Raw genomic sequence first — 20,707 nt, 5'->3', positions numbered from 1 at the left:
GTTAGCAAAGGAGGCAAATAGGAAGAAAGGCAGGGGAGGAGGTGAGGGAGTGAGTCACTGAATTGACGGGGCTGTGAATAAAGAACAACTGCAAATAGATATGGCTTTAAATGGTACTTCCACCTTTCCCCCGAAACAAACATAATAAGTGACATGAAAGTAGCTAATTGCTCCGATGACAAGCTGCCAGCTGCAGAAATGAGAAGAGCCTGTTCCTGCCAGTACTCCCTCCTTAGCGTGTCCTTAACTATTAGGTGACAGAAATGTATCAAAAGTGGATGTTGGTGGTGTTTTGCATTCTCGGTCATAAAAGGATGCTTGTCCACAAAGGTGCTGCCTTGCATAACACAGGTGACAATTTCACATTGTTGTCACATTAGCTCGTCTTTTTCCTCACGAGCAATACGAACTCAGTTAAACACAATATTTAACAAGACGCCCCTTTTCCAGCTGTGCTCAACTTCACAGAAAGAAAAAAAACTGGGTTGCCAGTTGTCTGTGGGTGGGGATTTACCTGGAAGAGGCCGTGATGGTGCACCACCCCATCCTGGTTGTGCAGCAGAGAAAGGAGGGAGTACTCTGTGTGCAGCAGCATCTTTCCCTGCCTCTCCTCTTGCGTCTCTCCGACAGAGTCTATCCGTTCCTCCAGCGTTAGGATCTGCCACGACCGCACAAGAATAGAGCAAAGGTTAGAGGTCACAAGCCAAGACGGGGTCATTGGAGAAAGTGTCAAAAGAGTAAATGCAATCTTAAATGTAGTTGGGTTTTTTTTCTAATTTTCTTTTGGATTTTTTCCCCTTTGTCTCTCAATTGTACCCGGTCAATTACCCCACCCACTCTTCTGAGCCGTCCCGGTCACTGCTCCACCGCCTCTGCCGATCCGGGGAGGGCTGTAGACTACCACATGCCTCCTCCGATACATGTGCAGTCACCAGCCGCTTCTTTTCACCTGACAGTGAGGAGTTTCACCAGGGGGACGTAGCACTTGGGAGGATCACGTTATTCCCCCCTGAACAAGCGCCCTGACTGACCAGATGAGGTGCTAGTGCAGCGACCAGGACACATACCCACATCCAGCTTCCCACCCGAAGACATGGCCAATTGTGTCTGTAGGGACGCCCGACCAAGCCGGAGGTAACACGGGGATTCAAACCGAAGATCCCTGTGTTGGCAGGCAACGGAATAGACCGCTACGCTACCCGGAAGCCCTTAAATGTAGTTTTTTTTAGTGAAAAACCAAAATATGTGGCTTTGTAAGACATAAGTCCTGGATGAAATCAACATCTCTGAGCAAATACATCAGAATCAAAATCAGAAATACTTTATTCATCCCTGAGGGGACACTGGATAATCAATATCTAAATTTCCTGAACTACATCTGAAATGTTGCGCCTGCTGGTTTACATCTGTCATAGGCCAGCAGACCTGAATGCCTCTGTGTCCACATACTTCTGTCCAAAGACAGGCCACACATGTATAGAGTATGAATGTCACCACCCCCACTGATCAGAGAAGCAGACTGTGTCTGAATACTCTACTACATACCAATAGAATATACTCCATGCCAACAGTACATACAGTTTAGTAAGACATGTTTAGTATGCAGGAAAAAAACTACCATACTATCGTCAGTTCACCAGGGGAAGCAACATCAACTGGACACGGTGTATACAACCTATGTATATCTCCATGGTAACCATGCAAAGTCGCCATTTTCTTCTGGAATAGTGTCTAGTCGATTCATATTACGTTTTAGTAAAAGTAGTATACATCCTGGCATTTTTAGTACACTGCATTTCTTCCATTCCATTGACGTTTCAATCTAATATTCTAAAAATGGGTACCACATACTACTATGGCTACAGTACGAGTAATCGGACACAACTGTTGGCTGACCCCGACCAACCACTCCCCACTTTGTGTCTGGGTTGTATAGCATAGACAACTCCGCCACAAACAAAAGCCCTATTCCTGAATATTTTTCAAATATGAATTACTTAGGGGATCATGTTACTTTCTAAACAATTTAAGATTAACGCAACCTGTTGAACTAAAATCTAAAAGTAATATCTTTGATGCTTACTTAAGCTCGGTGACCTCGACTTTTTGCATTTAATTGAGAGACTGAGATCTGGAGTGCAGGTGGGTGACAAAATGGGGCTGCAGCAATGACACGGTGGCACATGTCTCAACGCGTAGTAAACAAGCAGTGCAGCAGACAGCGAGGCGCTGCATTCATGGGGGGGGGGTCATGGAATGACTCACCACATGCACACAAGGGTTAAAAGTTGACATTCCAGGTGGGGCGCTACCTTTCTCTCTTTCCCCCGAAACCGCTGCTAAAACTCCCCTGCCCAGTGTACGAGACAGTATTGGATAGCCCCAGTAATCAAATTGGCTGGTTACAGCCCCTTTTTTAAGGCGGAATCTGGGGACTGTAAAGAAACACACCAAAGCCGAGTGTTTAGGGAGGTCAAAAGGTCAAATGTCTTTTTTGGACAACATAGCCGCTGTTTGGAAGGGAATGCCATTGAACCATGAACTTGATTCACTGTTATTTTAACCATGTGTTCACTTAACACACACACAAAAATATAGACACTTGCCTTGAGCTGATAGAAGTCATCTGTGCCATCCTTCCGGGCCAGACACTGCACTATGCTGGGCACAGGCGAGTTGCCCAGGCGTGGCCCTGTGAGTGAGAGAAAGGGAACAGCTGCATGACCAAAAGGTAAGCCACAGGCCGGAGCATGTGCCCTCGCTGCAAGTCATTATAGGGTTGGATGTGCACAGACCCATTAGCACTCTCCGTGTAATGTTGTCTTTGCCACTTCACATTGCAAACAGTGGGAGTGTGGTGTGCCGAGGGAGTGAGGAGTTTGAAAATATGGGATTAAAAGATGCCTTGCTGAGCTTTTTTCATTAGCCAGTGTCCTAGGGATCAGACAAATTCTTCACATTCTTGTCTCAAGCGCACACACACGCACACACACACACACACAAACAGGCTCACCCCACTTCCTTTCCCACCTCTCTCCCACTTTCCTGCACAGTATGTACACACTCACTCACACATCTTTCATGTACACATGGGCACATTTATATACTACCAACACACTCTCAAGTCACAAACACGCAATTATGAGAGGCCTCCGTTTCCCCAACTTTGCTCCCTGCTTTAGCAAACCCCTGCAGCTCCCTTACCGAGGATGAAGGGACCAGCTCTCTTGGCATTGCTGCCAGATATCCCCGGACACAGGAGCTTGCTGGCCCTGCCCGAGGTTTCCCCTGCTCCCCTCTCCGACGAGCGCCGCTTAGACATGCTGGAGCTCTGCAGACGAACAAATCAGATTACATCAAATAAAGATGTGCAAGTTAATGTGGTGGGCTCCGACATGTGATCGTAGGGATGCCAAGATAAAAATTACATAAAATAAGAAAATAAAAACTCAACCAAAACCATCTGACCTGCAAAGGATCTAAACTTGTCCTATTAAGTATCAGATGAGAATAGCATCAACAGCATAATCAATTGTCATAAAATGGTTTTGCTTTAAAAAGAACAACTAAAACCTAATGGGCCACATCAGTGCTCTTCCTGGCTGACTGAAAGCTGTTGTTTAGTGTCAGAGGGGATAGGGGCGAAATGGAGGTAAACTTTAGGGCAGCTCCTCCCAGGTTGCTTTAGACACCCCTCCCACACATTTACTTAACACCTCTGTGTGAATCTAAGGCCATTACGGCTCCATTCAGAATGATGGTAGCTGGTGCAAAGGGTGACACCTCCGACTCGATCTCCTCAACAGGCAATGACAACATGCGGTGTTCTGCAATTCAAATGGCGAAAGCAATCATGTAAATGTATTGTTCAGACACGCATGTCTTTACGGAAAAGAGTAGGTTATAAAATGGAAGTAGACTGCTGTTTGCTCTGTAGCACGCTGCAAAACCCGTCCAGTTTGAGCTTTTCCTGTTGTAGTGCTCATGCATTCTGAAAATCCTTCAGGTCTTAATCTGCACGATTTAATCTTAAAATCTGTGCCTGTGTGACGGGGCATGCCTTCGTCTTAAGAGATGACATGCATGTTCTGACAGGGCTGAAATGCAGGCCTAAATATCAAGGATTTACAGATGATAAAAGGAACTAGACTTGCATGCCACAGCCACCGACAAATTGTGACACATCGTGACAAATGCTACCATAAACTGACAGTAGATTTGTGTTCCTCAGTTCTGAGAGCGAGAGGTATGACTGGTCTGCAGATAATGAGTTCCCACATGATGAAACCCTGACTGATTCCCGCAACAAGGAAGTAGCGTCCAGAACCGAAAAGGAGTGATTCACCTTTCTGTTGCCCTGGGGCTCCCATAGGCCAGAATGCCTTCCTCTAAGAAATACTTTTATGTCAGAGTGATGACAATAATAAGGAAGGGAGCTGCTCCTCCCACCCCAATCATTTATCATGTGCATCATAACAACAAACTATAATGTAGCATGAAGTCAACGAGAAAGACAACTTAAAGGCATACGTCTTACATGGAAACAAGTGAATGACAGCAGTTGAGTAGACATACTAACAGATCAGGCTGACCGGGAGCATTCCAGCATCTGGTGAACTACAAACTCCACAGTGATAACCTAGATGAGAGTGAATGTTAGGGAGGTGAGCTGTGTTCATGCATTGCTTGCTGGTTGGCACCTCTTGGGACAGTAAGCAGTTGGCATGGGCAAATATTCTCACTTCCATGATTTTTTTTTCAACACCAGACAGCAGACAGTGTCATCATCACATCTGTCATCACCCACTGAGCCTGATGAGCTGTGGTTTTCATATGGCAGCATTAATGGCACAAGCCACTGTCACACCGTCAGTAGTACAGGAGCCTCCCATTATATAGCATAAAAAGTAGAACGATGGCAAGTCAACAACTTCAAATAGGTTGCAGGGCTGTATATTAACTTTTTTGTCCAAAAGCAAAATTGGCTGCTGATGGCGGATTTAACCGTTTACAAGCTCCTTTCAATATATACAGAAATTTGATTTAAAATGGTAGGTATCTATCAAAGTGACTGGCAGCTCAGACAAAATAAATACACATGATAGTGTTTTCTGGTTTGCTCCCACTTTTGTATGCCCATGTCTGACAAGGTTATCTGCAATTTTACATTGCATGTCCTCCCCTTAACTCTGAAACCATGAAGTTAGTCAGTGTTGACAAATCTTGCTAAACTAAACCACGCACCTTGAACCCATGACTTCAAACTGACTCAGGGGTAGAAATTGCTGCACATTGCCATATAAACCCTAGGCTATCTGTCTACCCATTCAACAGTGTCTGTAATGTTGTGAAGCCAACTTCCGACAGATCAACAAAAAAAAAGGAAAGAGGCAAAGGTCAAAGCAACCAACCAATGCACATTGACCTAAATGACATCAGTGTGATGACAGTCCAGGCCTATCCTTATCTGACGCTAGTGTGCCTCTCTGCACAGCCGATGATCTGGCAAACGAGACCAGTCTGCCTCTGACTGTACCAGTGGGAAGACGAGAACAGAAACAGACAGATACTGAATCATATCACACAAAGGAGCAAAGACACGCTGTCAGTGCCCACGAGAATGTGGGCTCCTTAAATAGCATTGGGACATCACAACCCCATAGGTGGCTTAAGAGCCACCCACAAGCCTATATATTGTCGCAGCCACCCTGGGTTCTGCCTAAAGCCCAGATAATGCCAAAAAATTAACAAAGGAAACAAAAGCCAGGGAGAGAGGTTTTGCAGAAGAAATATGATTGGTTTTGCAAAGCTGAGGTCGTCACAAAGCGTGACACATGAAGCGACCATAATGATAGTACACGGCACACAGGACAAAGAAGAGGCTAGCCGTCCACTAAAGCCACTCTTGCAACCCGAAGGTCATATAGGCACCAAAACCCTGCGGTCCGATTGATATATCAACCGACCATAAGAGCCCCTGTCTTTCTCTTCCAGTCGTTTACTACAGCTATGACCAGGACGCCCTTGACCGCAGGACAAAAGCCAAGACCACAAGGTCGAGACTACAACATTTCGGTACACGACACAATGGAGGAGATCAGACACATTCGGTGCCACCAACTGGACCAAGGCGTCTCACACAAACCACTTCCAGCAGCCGTAAAAAGGGGCAGTGAACCGCGTGCGTCGCCGAATACAATGCAACGGTGCACAACTACCACGGAGACAGAAGCACCAAAACCCCCTCACCAAGAAAGCCAGGGGGTAAATAATAACGAGGGGGGGGGGCAAGAGAGAGGGGAGGGGGGGTCAATAACGAATCGGTTTACCCGCCTCGAGTCGTCTGTTTCGAGGGGGAGCCACGCAGATCTCGCGAACCCACCTCCCAGCCGAGAGCTGGGTTTATTTACCAACGTCCGAAACCCCGTTTCGCTGCCCTTCAGAAACGTGCCGACCCGGGTTAAGGTCGGGAGGGGGGGGCGCCAGGGCCAGGCTGGACCACAAACACCGGACTACCCCTTCGGCTTCGTGGCCGCAGCGGCGGTGAGCTCCGCGGCCACACAAAGGGGAGCCGTATCCCGGTTGAGGAGCGTCAAGTCCCGACGTAAAGTCGGGGGGGGGGGGGGGGGAAGTGCACCGTCGTCGTAACGTTACGACCGCCGCCTCGAACCTTCCCCCTCCCCCTCCCTCCGCCGCCGGTGGCGGTGAGCCGGAGAAGGAGTCAGAAAGGAGAGAAAGCAGGTGAAGTCACGGCCAGCGCGAGGGGCAGCGCGACAGCCGGGGGAGGCCATTTAAACGACATAGGTACAGCTTTCCGTCGCGTCGTCTCGCTTACCTCAAGCCGAAAAACGCCGGGTAAAGTCTCCGTCGTCCCGCTACAGCACGGACATTTCTCCCACCGACGCGTTGGTGCGCATGTGAAGTTCGTTTCCGGGCCGTAAGACGCCGCCGAGGTTTCGCATTCGGGTCGTTTTAGCCTCCGTTAACCGACGCGAGCAGCAGTCGAGGAAAAGCCCCCGCTCCTCTCTGATCGCATCTTTCCACAGCGACAGCGCCACCTGACAACGGAAGTGACGCACGCCGCGTGATTGACAGCCGCTTTCGGCCAATGCGAGCCCCCTCCCCCCCCCGGTTATGTTCTATGACAAATGACTGGGTGCTGATGATGAAATCAAACATTTTTTTTTGCAGCAGCAAAAAGTCAACAGAGTGAAGCAAAATTTTTTTTTAATTACGTCATGAGTTTCGCCGGCAGCGTGACTAAACCGAAATAGGTGAAAAAAAAGCGTCATTGCCAAGCATGCATTTAGTTCATTTAGTGCTGCAAGGAGCAACTGGCGTGGCGAATATTGTCCTCTACATACATATCATATTGCACCGCGGTCTAAATAGCTGGATGACTCAGTGCAACAGTATAGCCCTAATGGCGATCAGCCGTTAAAATAACGTGTGACCGGGATTGTAAAAACTTTTGAGAATGACACTGTTGCTTCATTATATATATATATACACACACACACACACACACACACACACACATATATATATTGTTCCATTTATGTTATTTTATTGTGTTTACTCTGTGTATTGTCTAGGGTTTGTCTTTTACCCATTTGTCTTTGCCTGTTATGGCCCCCGAGTCTGCAATAAAGTTTTGAATTGAATACATCTCTTGATAGTGTGTCGATGAGTATTGTTACGCTATTTTATTGTTTTGCTGCTTTGTCAGAGATTAGGTCAAACGCTTCAGTGAATAGGGTAAACAATCAATACGTTACCTGTGGCTGGAATTTGCTCTGTGACCAGGTTCTACATCACTTAAAATCTCAGATCCCAATGACCTTTAATACAGTGAGTGAAACAGACCCTCTGTAATGTTCCAAATTTAGACTCTCTGACTTGACTTTTGATTCCATCCACACCTACTAGTTTCAGCCAGCGGGTATAGGTGAGAGGGAGCTTTATAAAACAAAGAAGATAATCTAAAGGGCAGTGGTTTGCTTCACTTGCCTCACAACGGTGTTCCTGCCTTGACTCAGCAAAGCATATGCCCCTGGCCACATGAAGCACTTGACAGCCTGTGGGTTTACAGTGCCCAGCCCACAGTTTTGAAGAGGAAACTGTGAATCATACCTCTGAATGCAGGGGTGGAGAGAAAGGCCTGTCTGATAGCTCTGTGCCTACTACGGAAATTTGAATTGTGGTTTAGTGGACTTTAAAACCAAGAGTATTATTCTACACGGTATATTTCTTTATGTCGTGATAGCATATCATCTGTCCTGAACAGAGAACGCATCACAAGTCTTCCTTATGCAATAATGCTAATGACAGAACTTTGTTGGGAAAAGAGCTGTATTGTGAATGTTAATTATTACCCAAGATATCCAATGTGCCTTGAGGTTGTGTTTTGTGTTTATGTGATGAAAGGATGACATTTTTTTTATATTTGCCACTGAAATGTAATTTAGTTGCATTGAACATAGTATACTGTACTGTAACAACCTTTCCATTGATATCTGGGGAGAATCTAAGGTCTGGCCGTTTATAGCCTTTTTTAGAGGTGTTTGACAGGGTAAGTTTGTGACTTGAATCTATGATACTGCCCTTTGGAATGACTGGCAAAACCTTTGCTATAATTTCTGTCTCTTTGTTTGGAGGATTGGCTGTATCCTCAAGGCAAGTAGTATTTTTTTGTCCAGAGTCTCTCAGCTCTGTTCAGAGCAGTGTCTCAGCATGTTTTGCCTGTGTGGTATGCATCGTGTTTGTGAGTGTGTGCCAAGTTGGAAGACATGTGCAGACTACCACAATTTCACTTTGACTTAATCTGCAAGCGGGCTGAACACAAATAACTTGGGTACAGGTAACTACTGCCACAGCAATTCACTTAATGGGTCCATGCTGTTACCCAGAATCTCATTCTCTGATGGCATTCATGCACATTTCTGTACCTACTTTAGTTTGGGTAGAAGCATAAGATGGATGCCAAGTACGACCCAGCAGACCTTGTATGTGTTTGATGAAGGCTCAGATTAAGAATGGCAATTTAGCGGGTGATGAGTCTTTCTATGGCCTTACACTAAACAACACTGGACAGAAAGAAAAATTAAGAATGCCTGAAACTGCATTAAGATGAGAAATGTGTTTGAACAAGAACTGCAAAGCATGCAGTCATTTCAAGACATCTGTAATAACTCCATTGTGACAAACCATCACTTCATGGTAAAAGGCAGCGCGAGCCCTCCCCACACTTGTCATGCACATACATAGAGACCGTATGGGGTCATGCACAGTAAAAAGCCAATGACTCCCCCTACAGTTGTACATTAAAAACTACAGCAACAACAATGGGTAGTTGCTAAATAAAGGACATCATAAACATGTTATTGCATCACCACCAGAGATAAAAATCTATGCAATAAGGATGAATATAAAACAAAAACTCAAGTGATGTTTAAATTCCATTTAAATCACAATTATTATTATAGTATTACAAAATTGTCATTCTAAGTTCAACATTGGTTTGGAATTGCTTGAATCCCAGTGGCCTCTTACAGACAAAAGGACAGAAAACACAAACAATATATTCAAACAAATAAAATCTATTATAAACATGTTAACAATCATAATATATTAACTTCTGTAACAGGGCTGGAAATTCTTGTAACATTTTTTCCATAGAAGGAGTTTTTTGCAAGTTTCTCCTTACACATCACACTGTGTGACATTTTGACAGCACAATATGTCATCAGCACCTATTTACTTAATTACATGAGAAAATAAATATTTGAGTATTGTGGGATTTGAGCTTGGATCACAACAGAAAGATCATTTCTGTTTCTTGCTATTCCCTCGTCTCTTGTTGTAACAAGTACTTTACTCATTATCTTGCAGAAGGTGACTACTCTGCACTGTAGTGAATGGGGCCTTTCGGACTAGATAAGCCTGATATCGTTCCAAATCCATGAGGTATTGTCATCATCCAAGAGAAATGCCATCTTGACAAAATTAAGAACTATATATAACAGCAGCAGGGTATTAGTAGGGCAAATTTGATGCAATTTGACTCACTGAAATTTTCCAGTGTGCAGCACACATGTGCCGGCATTTAAAAGCTTGATGCTTGATTCGCCATACTTCCTCCACTGTAAACTACACACATCTGTAGTTTGCATTTGATCCTCTGCAAACAAATGAAGGGGCCTGCTTACATCCGCATTCTAAAAGCACTGTAAGAATCCAAAGACAAGCTTTCCTGGCTGTGTACGAGACAGATGCTGTGTGTTGGCAGGTACAGACAAAGGCTGGTCTACAGTAGAATGTACTGTTGCTAATGAATTTTGCCCCTCTCCGTGGCCATCATTACCATGGAGACTAAGTCACAGGCCATCCATCATGGCTAAGAGGTCATCGCCTTTGCTGCTGGCACACGAAGATGGCTCCTCAGCCTCGGTAAACTCTCCCATGATCTTGGCCAACTCAGCGTTGACCTGCTGATCCTAAAAGACAAGGTAATCCACCAATCAAAGGTCCAAACTCATTCATCAGGAGGACTTATGCCCAATTACGGTACATCCTGTTAGACTGACAAAGCTTTGCATCTATGATGTCCAACTTAAGCTGTGTCTGTTACCCTAATTAATAGTGGAAGGTGGCTTCTTTAGAGCACAATATTATAAAAATACATAACCTCAAAAATAATATTCTAGCAAAAGTAGGCAGATTTAAATAGAAGTAATAATACACTAAACATATTCCCCATACATTAAAATGAGATCTGAGAAAAAAAGAGGGTGTGTGGTGAAATAACAAGACCGTACCTTTGTGGCTTGGATGTTTATGACTCCATATGAAAGCTCATCAGGCCGTGATATTAATGCCTCCCTGTGAAAAAAAGAGAGCCCAGGCTCAGTTTTGAATAAATACATGTTACATAAACAGGCCAGTTTGTTAGTTTCTCCATACAGGCAGTAAGAGGACACCGGTGTGACGTGTGTGTTGCTGCTTATTCCAGTCTATCTCTGGTGAGGAAGATATCACTTACAAAACAAACATGATCACACAAATATGGAGGCTTACTCTTCCTCCTCGTCTGTGGAGAAGAGATTGACCCGGAAGCCGCTGTCAGTGTTTCCAGGTTTCTGGACCTCTAACCTTCCCATCAACCGAGCCAGCATGTTCAGCTCCTCTTTGGCCAGGGGGTTGGGTGTAGTGTTGACCTGTTGACACTCAAGGGCAAGGGCCAGTACGATGAGTTTGTTTTTTTTTTTTCAGGGGATTTTAACCATGTTTATGCTGGAGTTGCACTGTCCCTTTGCAGTGTGTGAGAGGCCCTGCTGCTACTGACATAGTGTTAACAAGCACTGACCAGTCGTCAACGTGCCACTCTGCCACTTCGATATTTTCCTTTATAATTACATTTCCTTGATTTCTTGTGCTTGAGGTTTCCATTTACTAACTGAACTTGTGGATATAAAATTCTAGCACATTCATTTAATGTTTTGATTTTGGCTGGTTGGTTGGTGGTGGTTGGGATCAGACTGGCTCTCTAATTAATGGGGATCATAACATTCATTCTTTTTCTTGCATTTGGGACTGCACACCTATGGCAAAGTTAGACCATCTGGGGGCGCAATGCTGACAGACTTATACTGCTTTCAAATATAAACCAGAATTCAGGATTCCAGACTTCCCATTAGGGAAAATCAAATAAATTGGCTCTTTAAATTGGAGTTCCTAGTCGAGAGGTCGGGCAAATTTTCTCGAACCCCAGTTCATGAAGCAACGTCACATCAACGCAGCTGCCCACACTAGTTTTCCCTCCCTGCAGCTCGAACGCAAATATGTTTGTAATGACGTGTTCCCAACTTCTGGCCATACTTGAACACAGCATTATTTCAGGAAATGCAGATATTATTACATGTTTAGATTTCATCCGGGACTAACGTCTTTCATTGAAATGAGGCCATATATTTGAGTTCTTCGCTCACAAAAATGTATTTAAGCGTGAAATTAGTCTTTTATGGTTAGAGTCCACTTGCTGACTCACCTTAGTGTGTTGTGCAGAATTTTTAGACGTCCCTGACATGTGGGTCTCCACGGGCCGACTTACACTGTACCTGAAAGTTAACACAATGAAGAAGACACTCCACCGAGTTAAATGCTACACACTGCCAAAAGACAACAGAAATAATTCATTAATGTAAATTACTGAACATACTGTGTTACATCTTTGCCATCTTCATTCCATATTTCAATATTTTGTATTATTATACAAGTTGTACAAACTGCACCACCCAGGTAAAATTCTGTACATTCCTTTTATTTAGCAAATCAAGTGACACGATTCCTACTGTTGGTATCTTACATGTTTGTGCCCAGTTTGATGACCCTGTCTCCAAACATCTCAAAGGACCCCTCTCGGAGAGCACTGCTGTAATTCCCACCATTATGGAACTGTAGCCGGCTCACTTCCTCACCAGTGCAGCTGAACATTCTAGAATTAGAAAATTAATAAAAGTACAAAATATTAATTTCACATTGTTTAAAAAAACGTGTTTACAGAGACAGGTGAAATAGATCACTTCTGCCAATAGTAAATCAAACTAATTCCATGCAGAAGGGGGTGTTGTTGCCCATTTTCACACCATACAGCTTTGATTAAATCAATACATTATGCAAGCTGAATATGGAGCTGCCAGGGAAGAGGAAAAGAGGAAGGCCAAAGAGCAGGTTTATGGATGTGGTGAGGGAGGACATGCCGGTGGCTTGTGTGACAGAGGAAGATGCAGAGGACAGGAAGAGATGGAAACGGATGATCCGCTGTGGTGACCCTTAATGGGAGCAGCCGAAAGTAGTAGTAGTAGTAGTAGTAGTAGTAGATGCAAGCTCTGGTTTTGGAATGTTTCCCTGTTTGTAAGTGTAGCTACACACACGATCCTTTGTCAGTTAGAGCCTATGTAAAAGTGGAAGTTGCCTAAAATTAGAATATGACGGCCTGTTCCAACAAAACCTTAAATCCAATTAGCTGCAGCTAGGCCCATCTGACTTAACGCACCAGTGTGTAGGATTTAGTGGTATCTAGCGGTGAGTTTGGAAATTGCAACAAACTGAATACCCCTACACTCAATCCTCCCTTTCCGAGCATGCAGCCTATGGTGGCTTTCAGCTGCTAGTTGCTACTTCCAAGATGATGTTATCGTCTACGACCGCAACTACTTATTTGTCTTCTTTCTTCTTCATCTTCCAACCAGTGCATTCGCGCTAGCACCACCAAATTCAAGCTGCAACTTCAACATAAAAACACTTAAGGCCCTCTCTAGAGCCAGTGTTTGGTTTGTCTATTCTGGGCTACCGTAGAAACATGGTGGGCTCCGTGGGAGAGGACCCACTCCCTATGTAGATATGAAGGGCTCAATATACGCTACCAAAATCATCCATCCATCCATTAACCAAACTGCTTATCCTGCTTTCAGGGTTGCGGGGATGCTGGAGCCTATCCCTGCAGTCATTGGGCGGCAGGCGGAGTGACACCTTGGACAGGCCGCCAGGCCATCACACAGGACCGATACACACACATTCATACCTAGGGACAATTTAGTATGGCCGATTCACCTGACCCACATGTCTTTGGACTGTGGGGGGAAACTGGAGCCCCTGGAGGAAACCCACACAGACATGGGGAGAACATGCAAACTCCACACAGAGGACAACCCGGGACGACCCCCAAGGTTGGACTACCCCGGGGCTCGAACCCAGAACCTTCTTGCTGTGAGGCGACCGCGCTAACCACTGCACCACCATGCCGCCCATTTTCTGTAATATCAACATGAAATAAAGTGTTTAAAGGTCGGATATTTAGATATTTTCCTTTATAAATGTACTGAATTTATTGTGTTAGCGAAGGGACATTTTTTGTTTTAATGTGTTAACATTTTGAGGTTTAACAGGAACAAATTGTGAAAAAGTTCAAAGGTGGTGAATACTTTCTGAGGGCATCGTAGATACTAGTTGATTTAGGTATCATATGTATTCAACTTCATCATACCTTATCAAACCAGGAATTTGTGTTCCGTAGGGCACAGGACCGCTAGTGGGAAGGACAAAACGGCCATTGGAGTTTTGCACTTTGTCTTTGAGGAAGATAGATACCTGCACAGCACAGAAGAATGGAAAAATCAATTGACAAGGTTCTAAAGGTTGCTGAAAAATCCCGGTAACTCCTGTATGAGTCCAGACACCATGATATCCTTTTCCATAGTTGAAGCTACCTAGGTAGCATTACACTTATATATAAAATGTTAAATACATAGGCTGATTCATATATAGAACAATGCACTTACCCTTATATGCATGTCTTGGAAGAAGATGAGAAGAGTTTGCCTTATCAACTGGAATTCCCCACTAGATAATGGCGTATATATCTAATAGTATGAAAAACAGGTTAAATATAAAGGTTGAAAGGTGCAATAACATGAGAGTTAATATCGCTTTGGCAGTGGACTTTAAACTCTATGAAGCTCTATTAAGCAGTGGCCCACTGCCTTTGTAGTGGACCACTACCAAGACAACTTGGTCTATCACTTCAGAGCGATGCAATAATAGATTCAATTCATCCCGATGTACAGAAGTCTCATTAAAAGATGAACTAGAGCGCCCGGGTAGCGTAGCGGTCTATTCCGTTGCCTACCGACACAGGGATCTCCGGTTCGAATCCCCGTGTTACCTCCGGCTTGGTCAGGCATCCATACAGAGACAATTGTTCGTGTCTGTGGGTGGGAAGCCGGATGCGGGTATGTGTCCTGGTCGCTGCACTAGCGCCTCCTCTGGGCGGTCGGGGTGCCTGTTCAGGGGGGGGGGATTGGGGGGGACAACATGATCCTTCCACGTGCTACGTCCCCCCCGGTGAAACTCCTCACTGTCAGGTGAAAAGAAGTGGCTGGCGATTCCACATGTATCAGAGGAGACATGTGGTAGTCTGCAGCCCTCCCTGGATCAGCAGAGGTGGTGGAGCAGTGACCGGGACGGCTCGGAAGAGTGGGGTAATTGGCCGGGTACAATTGGGGAGGAAAAAGCGTGAAACCCCCCCCCCCCCACAAAAAAAAAAGATGAACTAGAAGAGTGCACTCAGTTGAGTGCAGATCCCCACTGGGCGTACCTCTCCTCCCCTTCTCTGGTGCTAAGACTTAGCGACAAACCACCCCTTTTTCGCCTACCGGGACAAGGGAAAATACGGACGCACTGCCTGCATATCTCCCCTTCTCTGGTGCTCAGATTTAGGTGAAAAACCAGCTGAGGAGTTAGCATTCAATTTCAAAGATTTTGAATCACCGCAACCATGACAGGTCCTTTCATTATACAGTCAGATAACTGTGCACAAAAATTTGTTAGGCTGACAGACCCCGTAGTGTGGAAGACAGACGCACACACGGACAGAAAAAACACTGTTTTTCCTGCCATTATAAGAGTTTTGCGCAGCACCCAAGTCGAATGAATGGGAAATATGGAAAAAAAATGTAATAATGCAGCGCTCAAGCTAAAAAAAATCTGCCTAATCAAACCTTTTGCCTGTCAGTCTGTGGATGTGCAGCCTCCTAGGTGGACCCTCGCATGAATGTGACCAAGTCTAATATGAGCTTCCACTTTCCAAACAGGAAAGGTTTGATATTCGACCATTTTGGTCTGATCCTTACCTTGTCTTTATTTTCATAATAAAGCTGGGTAAAATGTTTATGCTCACGCATGCATGACTCACATCTACGGTTGACTCAGATCAGGCAGCGACAAGAATATGAAACACTTCCTGTTTTGACTGCAACCTAAAGAAAGTTGTTCATTTATAACTTCTGCATTTTTTTGATTATCGAAATTCTTTGAATTACTTTTGATCATGTCACTGTCTGATCTGAGTCAACCATAGATGTGAGCCACGTATGTGCATGGTTGACTCAGATCGGGCAGCAACAGAGAGCAGCATTGGTCGAGCAAGCTAGAGAGTGAATAAACAAAGGGAGCGGCGATAGCGAGAACAAACGTGTTTTGAAGGTTTTTAAATCATCGCAATCATGAGAGGTTCTTCATCATACAGTCATAACTGCGCACAACATTTTTTTTAGGCTGATAGGTCCAGTAGTTTGCAACACACACACACACACACACATGCACACACACACACACACACGCACACGCACACACACACACACACACACGCACGCACGCACACACACACACACACACACACACACACACACACACACACACACACACGTAAAATGCCTTCCAGGTTATCTGCCTGGCGGATAACCTGGAGCATGACCATCACATGCTTTACATTTTACCCAAATGTCAAATGACACTGCAGCTCACTATGTGAGTGAGAATACGCAAGGAGTTGTGATTCATACAAGTCTATAAATACTGCGAAGGACCCTTTTTCCATCCATCCACTCATTATCCAAGCCAATTATCCCAATTGGGGTCGTGGGATGCTGGAGCCTATCCCAGCAGTCATCATCAATAAAGAATGTAAGGGAGGAAACGCCAAGGAAAACAAATGAAAGGGTGTCACACCTCTATGAGTTGTCGATACGTCTCGTCAACCTGGCTGAGAATGTTGGGAGTGTCCTTCACAAAGTCCTTGATGGCATCCATATGGTTGAAGGACACTAGGAGGAGGTCTTTGGGCCGGGGACAGAGTAGCACTTGGTACTTGAAGGCCATGGTCATTAAGTCATACAGCTGCAAGGAGGGGGAAAAAACACAAATGCATGGTGCTAACAGCTTATCAATCAGGATTACATGTACGCTGTCAACAGGCAATAATCAGAAGAGGGAATCACATAGCACTAATTAGATTTAAATGGCTATGACCATTTCTGTTGTACACTACCATGGTAGATTGGCAAACTGTAGTGACTTGATAGAACTTGTTCCAAAGTATAATGTGTTCCACTAAGTTTGAAATGTCCGACCCACATAAATAAAAATCCATCTAGCATACACCCTGGGATGGGTGAATTTTGAATTGGCTTCGCTGAATGATAAAGCAAATGTACAAATATTTTGATTTAGGTTTCTCAATAAATTGACAATCTGACAAGAGAGCTGAGGATTCAGTTGATGGCAACATCTCAACAAATGTAGTCCAATAGACTGCACATTGTTCCTCAGCTACACATACTCATTGGGTTGATGTTACAGGAATAACAGCATTTTGTACATGCCTTGTCCATGCTTGCTTGATTGAGTCTCATTATGGAGGCATGGGCCAGTCTATCAAACACAGTTCGTAGGGCCTTCTTGGAGTACAGCTCCTGTGGCTTGAACAGCTCTTCCAGAAACTTCTTGTTGAACATGGTTGTGATAATGTCATTCATAACTAGTCAAGCATGCAATATAACAGAAAAACACATAAAAGTTTAACTATAGTCACACATAAGTTCTTATAACCACAATAATGTGCATTCTATGCTGAGCAAAACGATTTAAACATATGCCCACTCTTAAAGGCCCTAACAAAGCAGCAGCCTGGAAAAGCATGGACTATATAGCCTACCTAATGGCTTACAATGGTCTTTTGGTTTGATAGTCCTATAAGATGGACTTGTTTGATGATCCTTAATAAGTTAATGTTATTGTTCTAAGGAATTAGCGGTCATCTAATTTGCAATGACATTCATGAATCTGTGCAAATGAGCATTTATACAAGTTAAAGCTACAATCCTGGCAGACAATTTTGATTCTTTCTATTCCTGTCACATTCACAATAGCGAAACCACTTAGTATCCAAATCATAAGACACTTCTGTAGCTGCTCATTATGTCTTCACTGTGCACCTAAATGCAGAAGAATATGGCAGGGGGCAGCAGGTCTGAGGAAGAAGCAGGGACATTGTGGCTAACAAGCAGATATGGCAGATCAAGCTCATGGAAGATCTGTGACAACAGATACTACAACATCATTAGCTAAAATTCAGGGTCAACCATGTTTTTACTAGGCTGTGTGAATGTTGCTGAAACAACACCAGTGCAACTACTAGTATCACCATAGGTAGAAGTAAATTAAGCAAAATATGACAATCTACAGGATTGTAGCTTTACGTGTTTTGCTTTTTTATGGTCATTCAGTTTTCATGTAGGCCATACCACTCAAATGATGTACTCAGCTGTAGGGACAACCATAGCATAGTTGAGTGACCGTCTCTGAAGCATGTCAGTTTCATCTTACACCTGGATTCTGTTGTCTATCAAACAGGTTTTTATTAGCCTGGGTTGCTAATATCCTTGTGGCCAAAAGCAGAAAGCAGATCTAGAGCCAACCCTGCAGGATGATAAAAGATACCTCTCCTTCTGTCCTTCTCTATCCAGTCGGCTACAGTAGAGACTTTGTGAAGCAAAAGGAGATGAATAAATTAAGTCAGGATGTTCTGACAACCATGTTATTGACAGACACCACTTTAAGTCAAGGTTTAGAAGTCCCTGGATAGAAGATCATATTAACCAACATAACATGGAAACATAATTACCACTGAACTTCTGCCCTAAGATATTTGTTTTGTATGTCCTGGAACAGTTTGACTCCGCGGTAAGACATATTAACGTCTCAATGTCGTTATGCATGCGCGGTAATCCAGGTAAGGAAATCACAGAAAGTTGAATCAAGTCAATTTTATTTGTATAGCCAAATATCACAAATTGCATCTTGACACAATGTTTATTGACGTTATGGTTTCTCTCAATAAACGCTGTGTCTGGATGAATTGATCCAACTTTCTGTGATATTAACGTTTCCCATATCTGAGGGCAAGAAAAAGGTTTGCCCCGTTTTCTCTGATGAGATCAGATTGGTTTGGAAGTTCAGTGGAAATTAAACAGGAAAACGTGCTGTGCAGGATGGGTGCCAGTCAGTTAATTGACTTGTTTGAAACAGGAGGCGTCAGCTAAAGATCACCAGAGCAGGGCCAGAGGTTCATCGGCACGGCATGAAAAATTAAAGAGTCTGGTCTGGGTTGCCCTCTAGTTTAACCTGAGATAGTTTAACCTTTTAGTTTTCTTCACATACACGACTTAAGGAGCAACAAACCTAATCATCATCTGAAACGCGGAATAAGGAAATTCAGCACGTTTTATTCACAGGTGTGCATTCCAGTGTCTGATTTACTGTCACGTCCTCCGTTGGTTCATATGTATTACTGGAGTAAGAGTGTAATGTCTGACTTCACAGGTTATGTGTCTATCGGTTAGAATTGGGTAACACTTTAGTATGGGGAACATATACACCATTAATTAGGTGCGTATTAGCATGCAAATTAGCAACATATTGGCGCTTCATTGGTCTTTATTAAGCACTTATTAATGCCGTATTCTGCATGGCCTTATTATACAACCAGTAAGCCATTAACTATGAGTTTTCCCTCTATAACCTCAGAGTTATTGCTTATTAGTAGTACCATCTCAATATGCTTTGCTTAGTATGGCCTTTATAAGGTGGTAGTACCACAAGAAGAGTTATTCTCCCTTACTAACACTTAATGAATATGCTCTGTTCTTACATAACAACACACATAACTACAAGTGTTCATAGTGTTAAATTACTGTAAATTAAGTTTTTGTTACTTAGCATATGTTCCCCATACTAAAGTGACATCTTGATCATTACTAATTCACTAGTAATTAAGTTTTTTTAGTTAGAGTATGTTCCCCATACTAAAGTGACATCTTGATCATTACTAGTTCACTAGTAATTCAGTTTTTTAGTTAGAATATGTTCCCCATACTAAAGTGACATCTTGATCATTACTAATTCACTAGTAATTAAGTTTTTTAGTTAGAATATGTTCCCCATACTAAAGTGACATCTTGATCATTACTAATTCACTAGTAATTAAGTTTTTTAGTTAGAATATGTTCCCCATGCTAAAGTGTTACCTAGCATTGTATGATGGTAGTGCTAGGATCAACCGTACTACCCCTGAAAACATCCTACCCATCTGTGTTTGGATAACGCCGCGTTTACATGTCACACGACGTGGCGGCTTTAGCTCCGTTAGCAAGGCTGGGTTAGCCACCAAGCTAACGCCGGGTACCTTTCTTGGCTTTGTCGGCGGGGATATTCTGGGCTCGAAGGCGCTGATCCAGGATGTAGAGCATTTCTCCGCCGAGGTTAATGAAAAGCAGGGGCAGAGTTCTGGACGACATGGCGTGTAGGAAATAGCAAGTATCAAATGTGTAGAGGAGAAAACGTCAACAGTTCGCGAACTCGGCTAGCGGGCAAACGATCTCGTCTGACTGTTGACGGAGGTGGTCGGTAAGCGTTTTCTGGTTGCCATGCCACGGGAGAAACAACCAATCAGATTTTTTTGTTCTTCTTCTTCCGTTTCCGCTTCTTCTTCTTCGTCTTCCTCGTCGTTTCTTCGCGTAAGTTTGCTCTGCCGGAGCAATACTGCTGCCAGCTGTTGGGGACATAGTTAACGTACCCAGACTCGTCTTACAAATTCCGTTATGTTCCAGAAAGTGAAAATACTGCTTAGTATGACCAACGGAGGTTGAATCTGTTCATTTTGGATACTTTTCATCAGTCAACTAAGTGACATCTGCAGTCTGAGGGTGGGGATACCTGCAGCCGGTTGAGACTGAAGGGGTCATTTAGACCAGTGTTTCTCAACCGGGGGTCCGCGGACCCCTAGTGGTTCGTGGTGTAATTGCAAGGGGCT

At 43.9% G+C, this 20,707-nt stretch overlaps 2 protein-coding genes across 3 annotated transcripts in view; both read right to left on the bottom strand.

The window, feature by feature from the left end:
- stk40 (serine/threonine kinase 40) overlaps nucleotides 1-7,120 on the bottom strand; it is a 29,122-nt gene extending 22,002 nt beyond the window's left edge. Inside the window, exons 1-4 of the mRNA XM_056285740.1 lie at nucleotides 6,836-7,120; nucleotides 3,205-3,331; nucleotides 2,607-2,692; nucleotides 515-658 (exon numbers count right to left, since the gene is read on the bottom strand). Of these exons, the coding sequence (XP_056141715.1) occupies nucleotides 515-658; nucleotides 2,607-2,692; nucleotides 3,205-3,322 (348 nt within the window). The 5' untranslated portion in view covers nucleotides 3,323-3,331; nucleotides 6,836-7,120. The remainder of the gene's footprint in view (nucleotides 1-514; nucleotides 659-2,606; nucleotides 2,693-3,204; nucleotides 3,332-6,835) is intronic.
- Nucleotides 7,121-9,369: 2,249 nt separating this feature from the next.
- On the bottom strand, nucleotides 9,370-20,264 carry oscp1b (organic solute carrier partner 1b). 2 transcript variants are annotated; one of them, XM_056285742.1, is made up of 11 exons: nucleotides 20,081-20,264; nucleotides 18,337-18,378; nucleotides 17,220-17,374; nucleotides 16,567-16,734; nucleotides 14,340-14,420; nucleotides 14,045-14,148; nucleotides 12,365-12,493; nucleotides 12,047-12,116; nucleotides 11,077-11,216; nucleotides 10,818-10,881; nucleotides 9,370-10,496 (listed from the first exon to the last, which is right to left on the bottom strand). In XM_056285742.1, exons 1-11 carry the CDS (start codon nucleotides 20,190-20,192, stop codon nucleotides 10,377-10,379), a joined length of 1,185 nt encoding a protein of 394 aa, XP_056141717.1. In that variant the 5' UTR covers nucleotides 20,193-20,264; the 3' UTR covers nucleotides 9,370-10,376. The 2 variants fall into 2 exon arrangements, with proteins under 2 accessions (XP_056141717.1, XP_056141718.1); XM_056285743.1 differs by lacking the exon at nucleotides 18,337-18,378.
- Between the last annotated feature and the right edge of the window lie 443 nt (nucleotides 20,265-20,707).

The sequence above is a fragment of the Lampris incognitus genome, chromosome 9 (genome assembly GCF_029633865.1).
Source record: "Lampris incognitus isolate fLamInc1 chromosome 9, fLamInc1.hap2, whole genome shotgun sequence".
Taxonomy (NCBI): domain Eukaryota; kingdom Metazoa; phylum Chordata; class Actinopteri; order Lampriformes; family Lampridae; genus Lampris; species Lampris incognitus.
This window is presented reverse-complemented; position numbering and strand designations above follow the sequence as displayed.

Excerpts from the sequence above, each read along its gene's own strand:
- oscp1b (XM_056285742.1), bottom strand. The coding sequence starts at position 20,192 with ATGTCGTCCAGAACTCTGCCCCTGCTTTTCATTAACCTCGGCGGAGAA. Across the intron at positions 17,375-18,336 it reads AGAGAAGGACAGAAGGAGAG|TTATGAATGACATTATCACA; the intron begins GTATCTTTTATC and ends ATGCTTGACTAG. Across the intron at positions 11,217-12,046 it reads ATTCTGCACAACACACTAAG|GTCAACACTACACCCAACCC; the intron begins GTGAGTCAGCAA and ends GAGTGTCAACAG.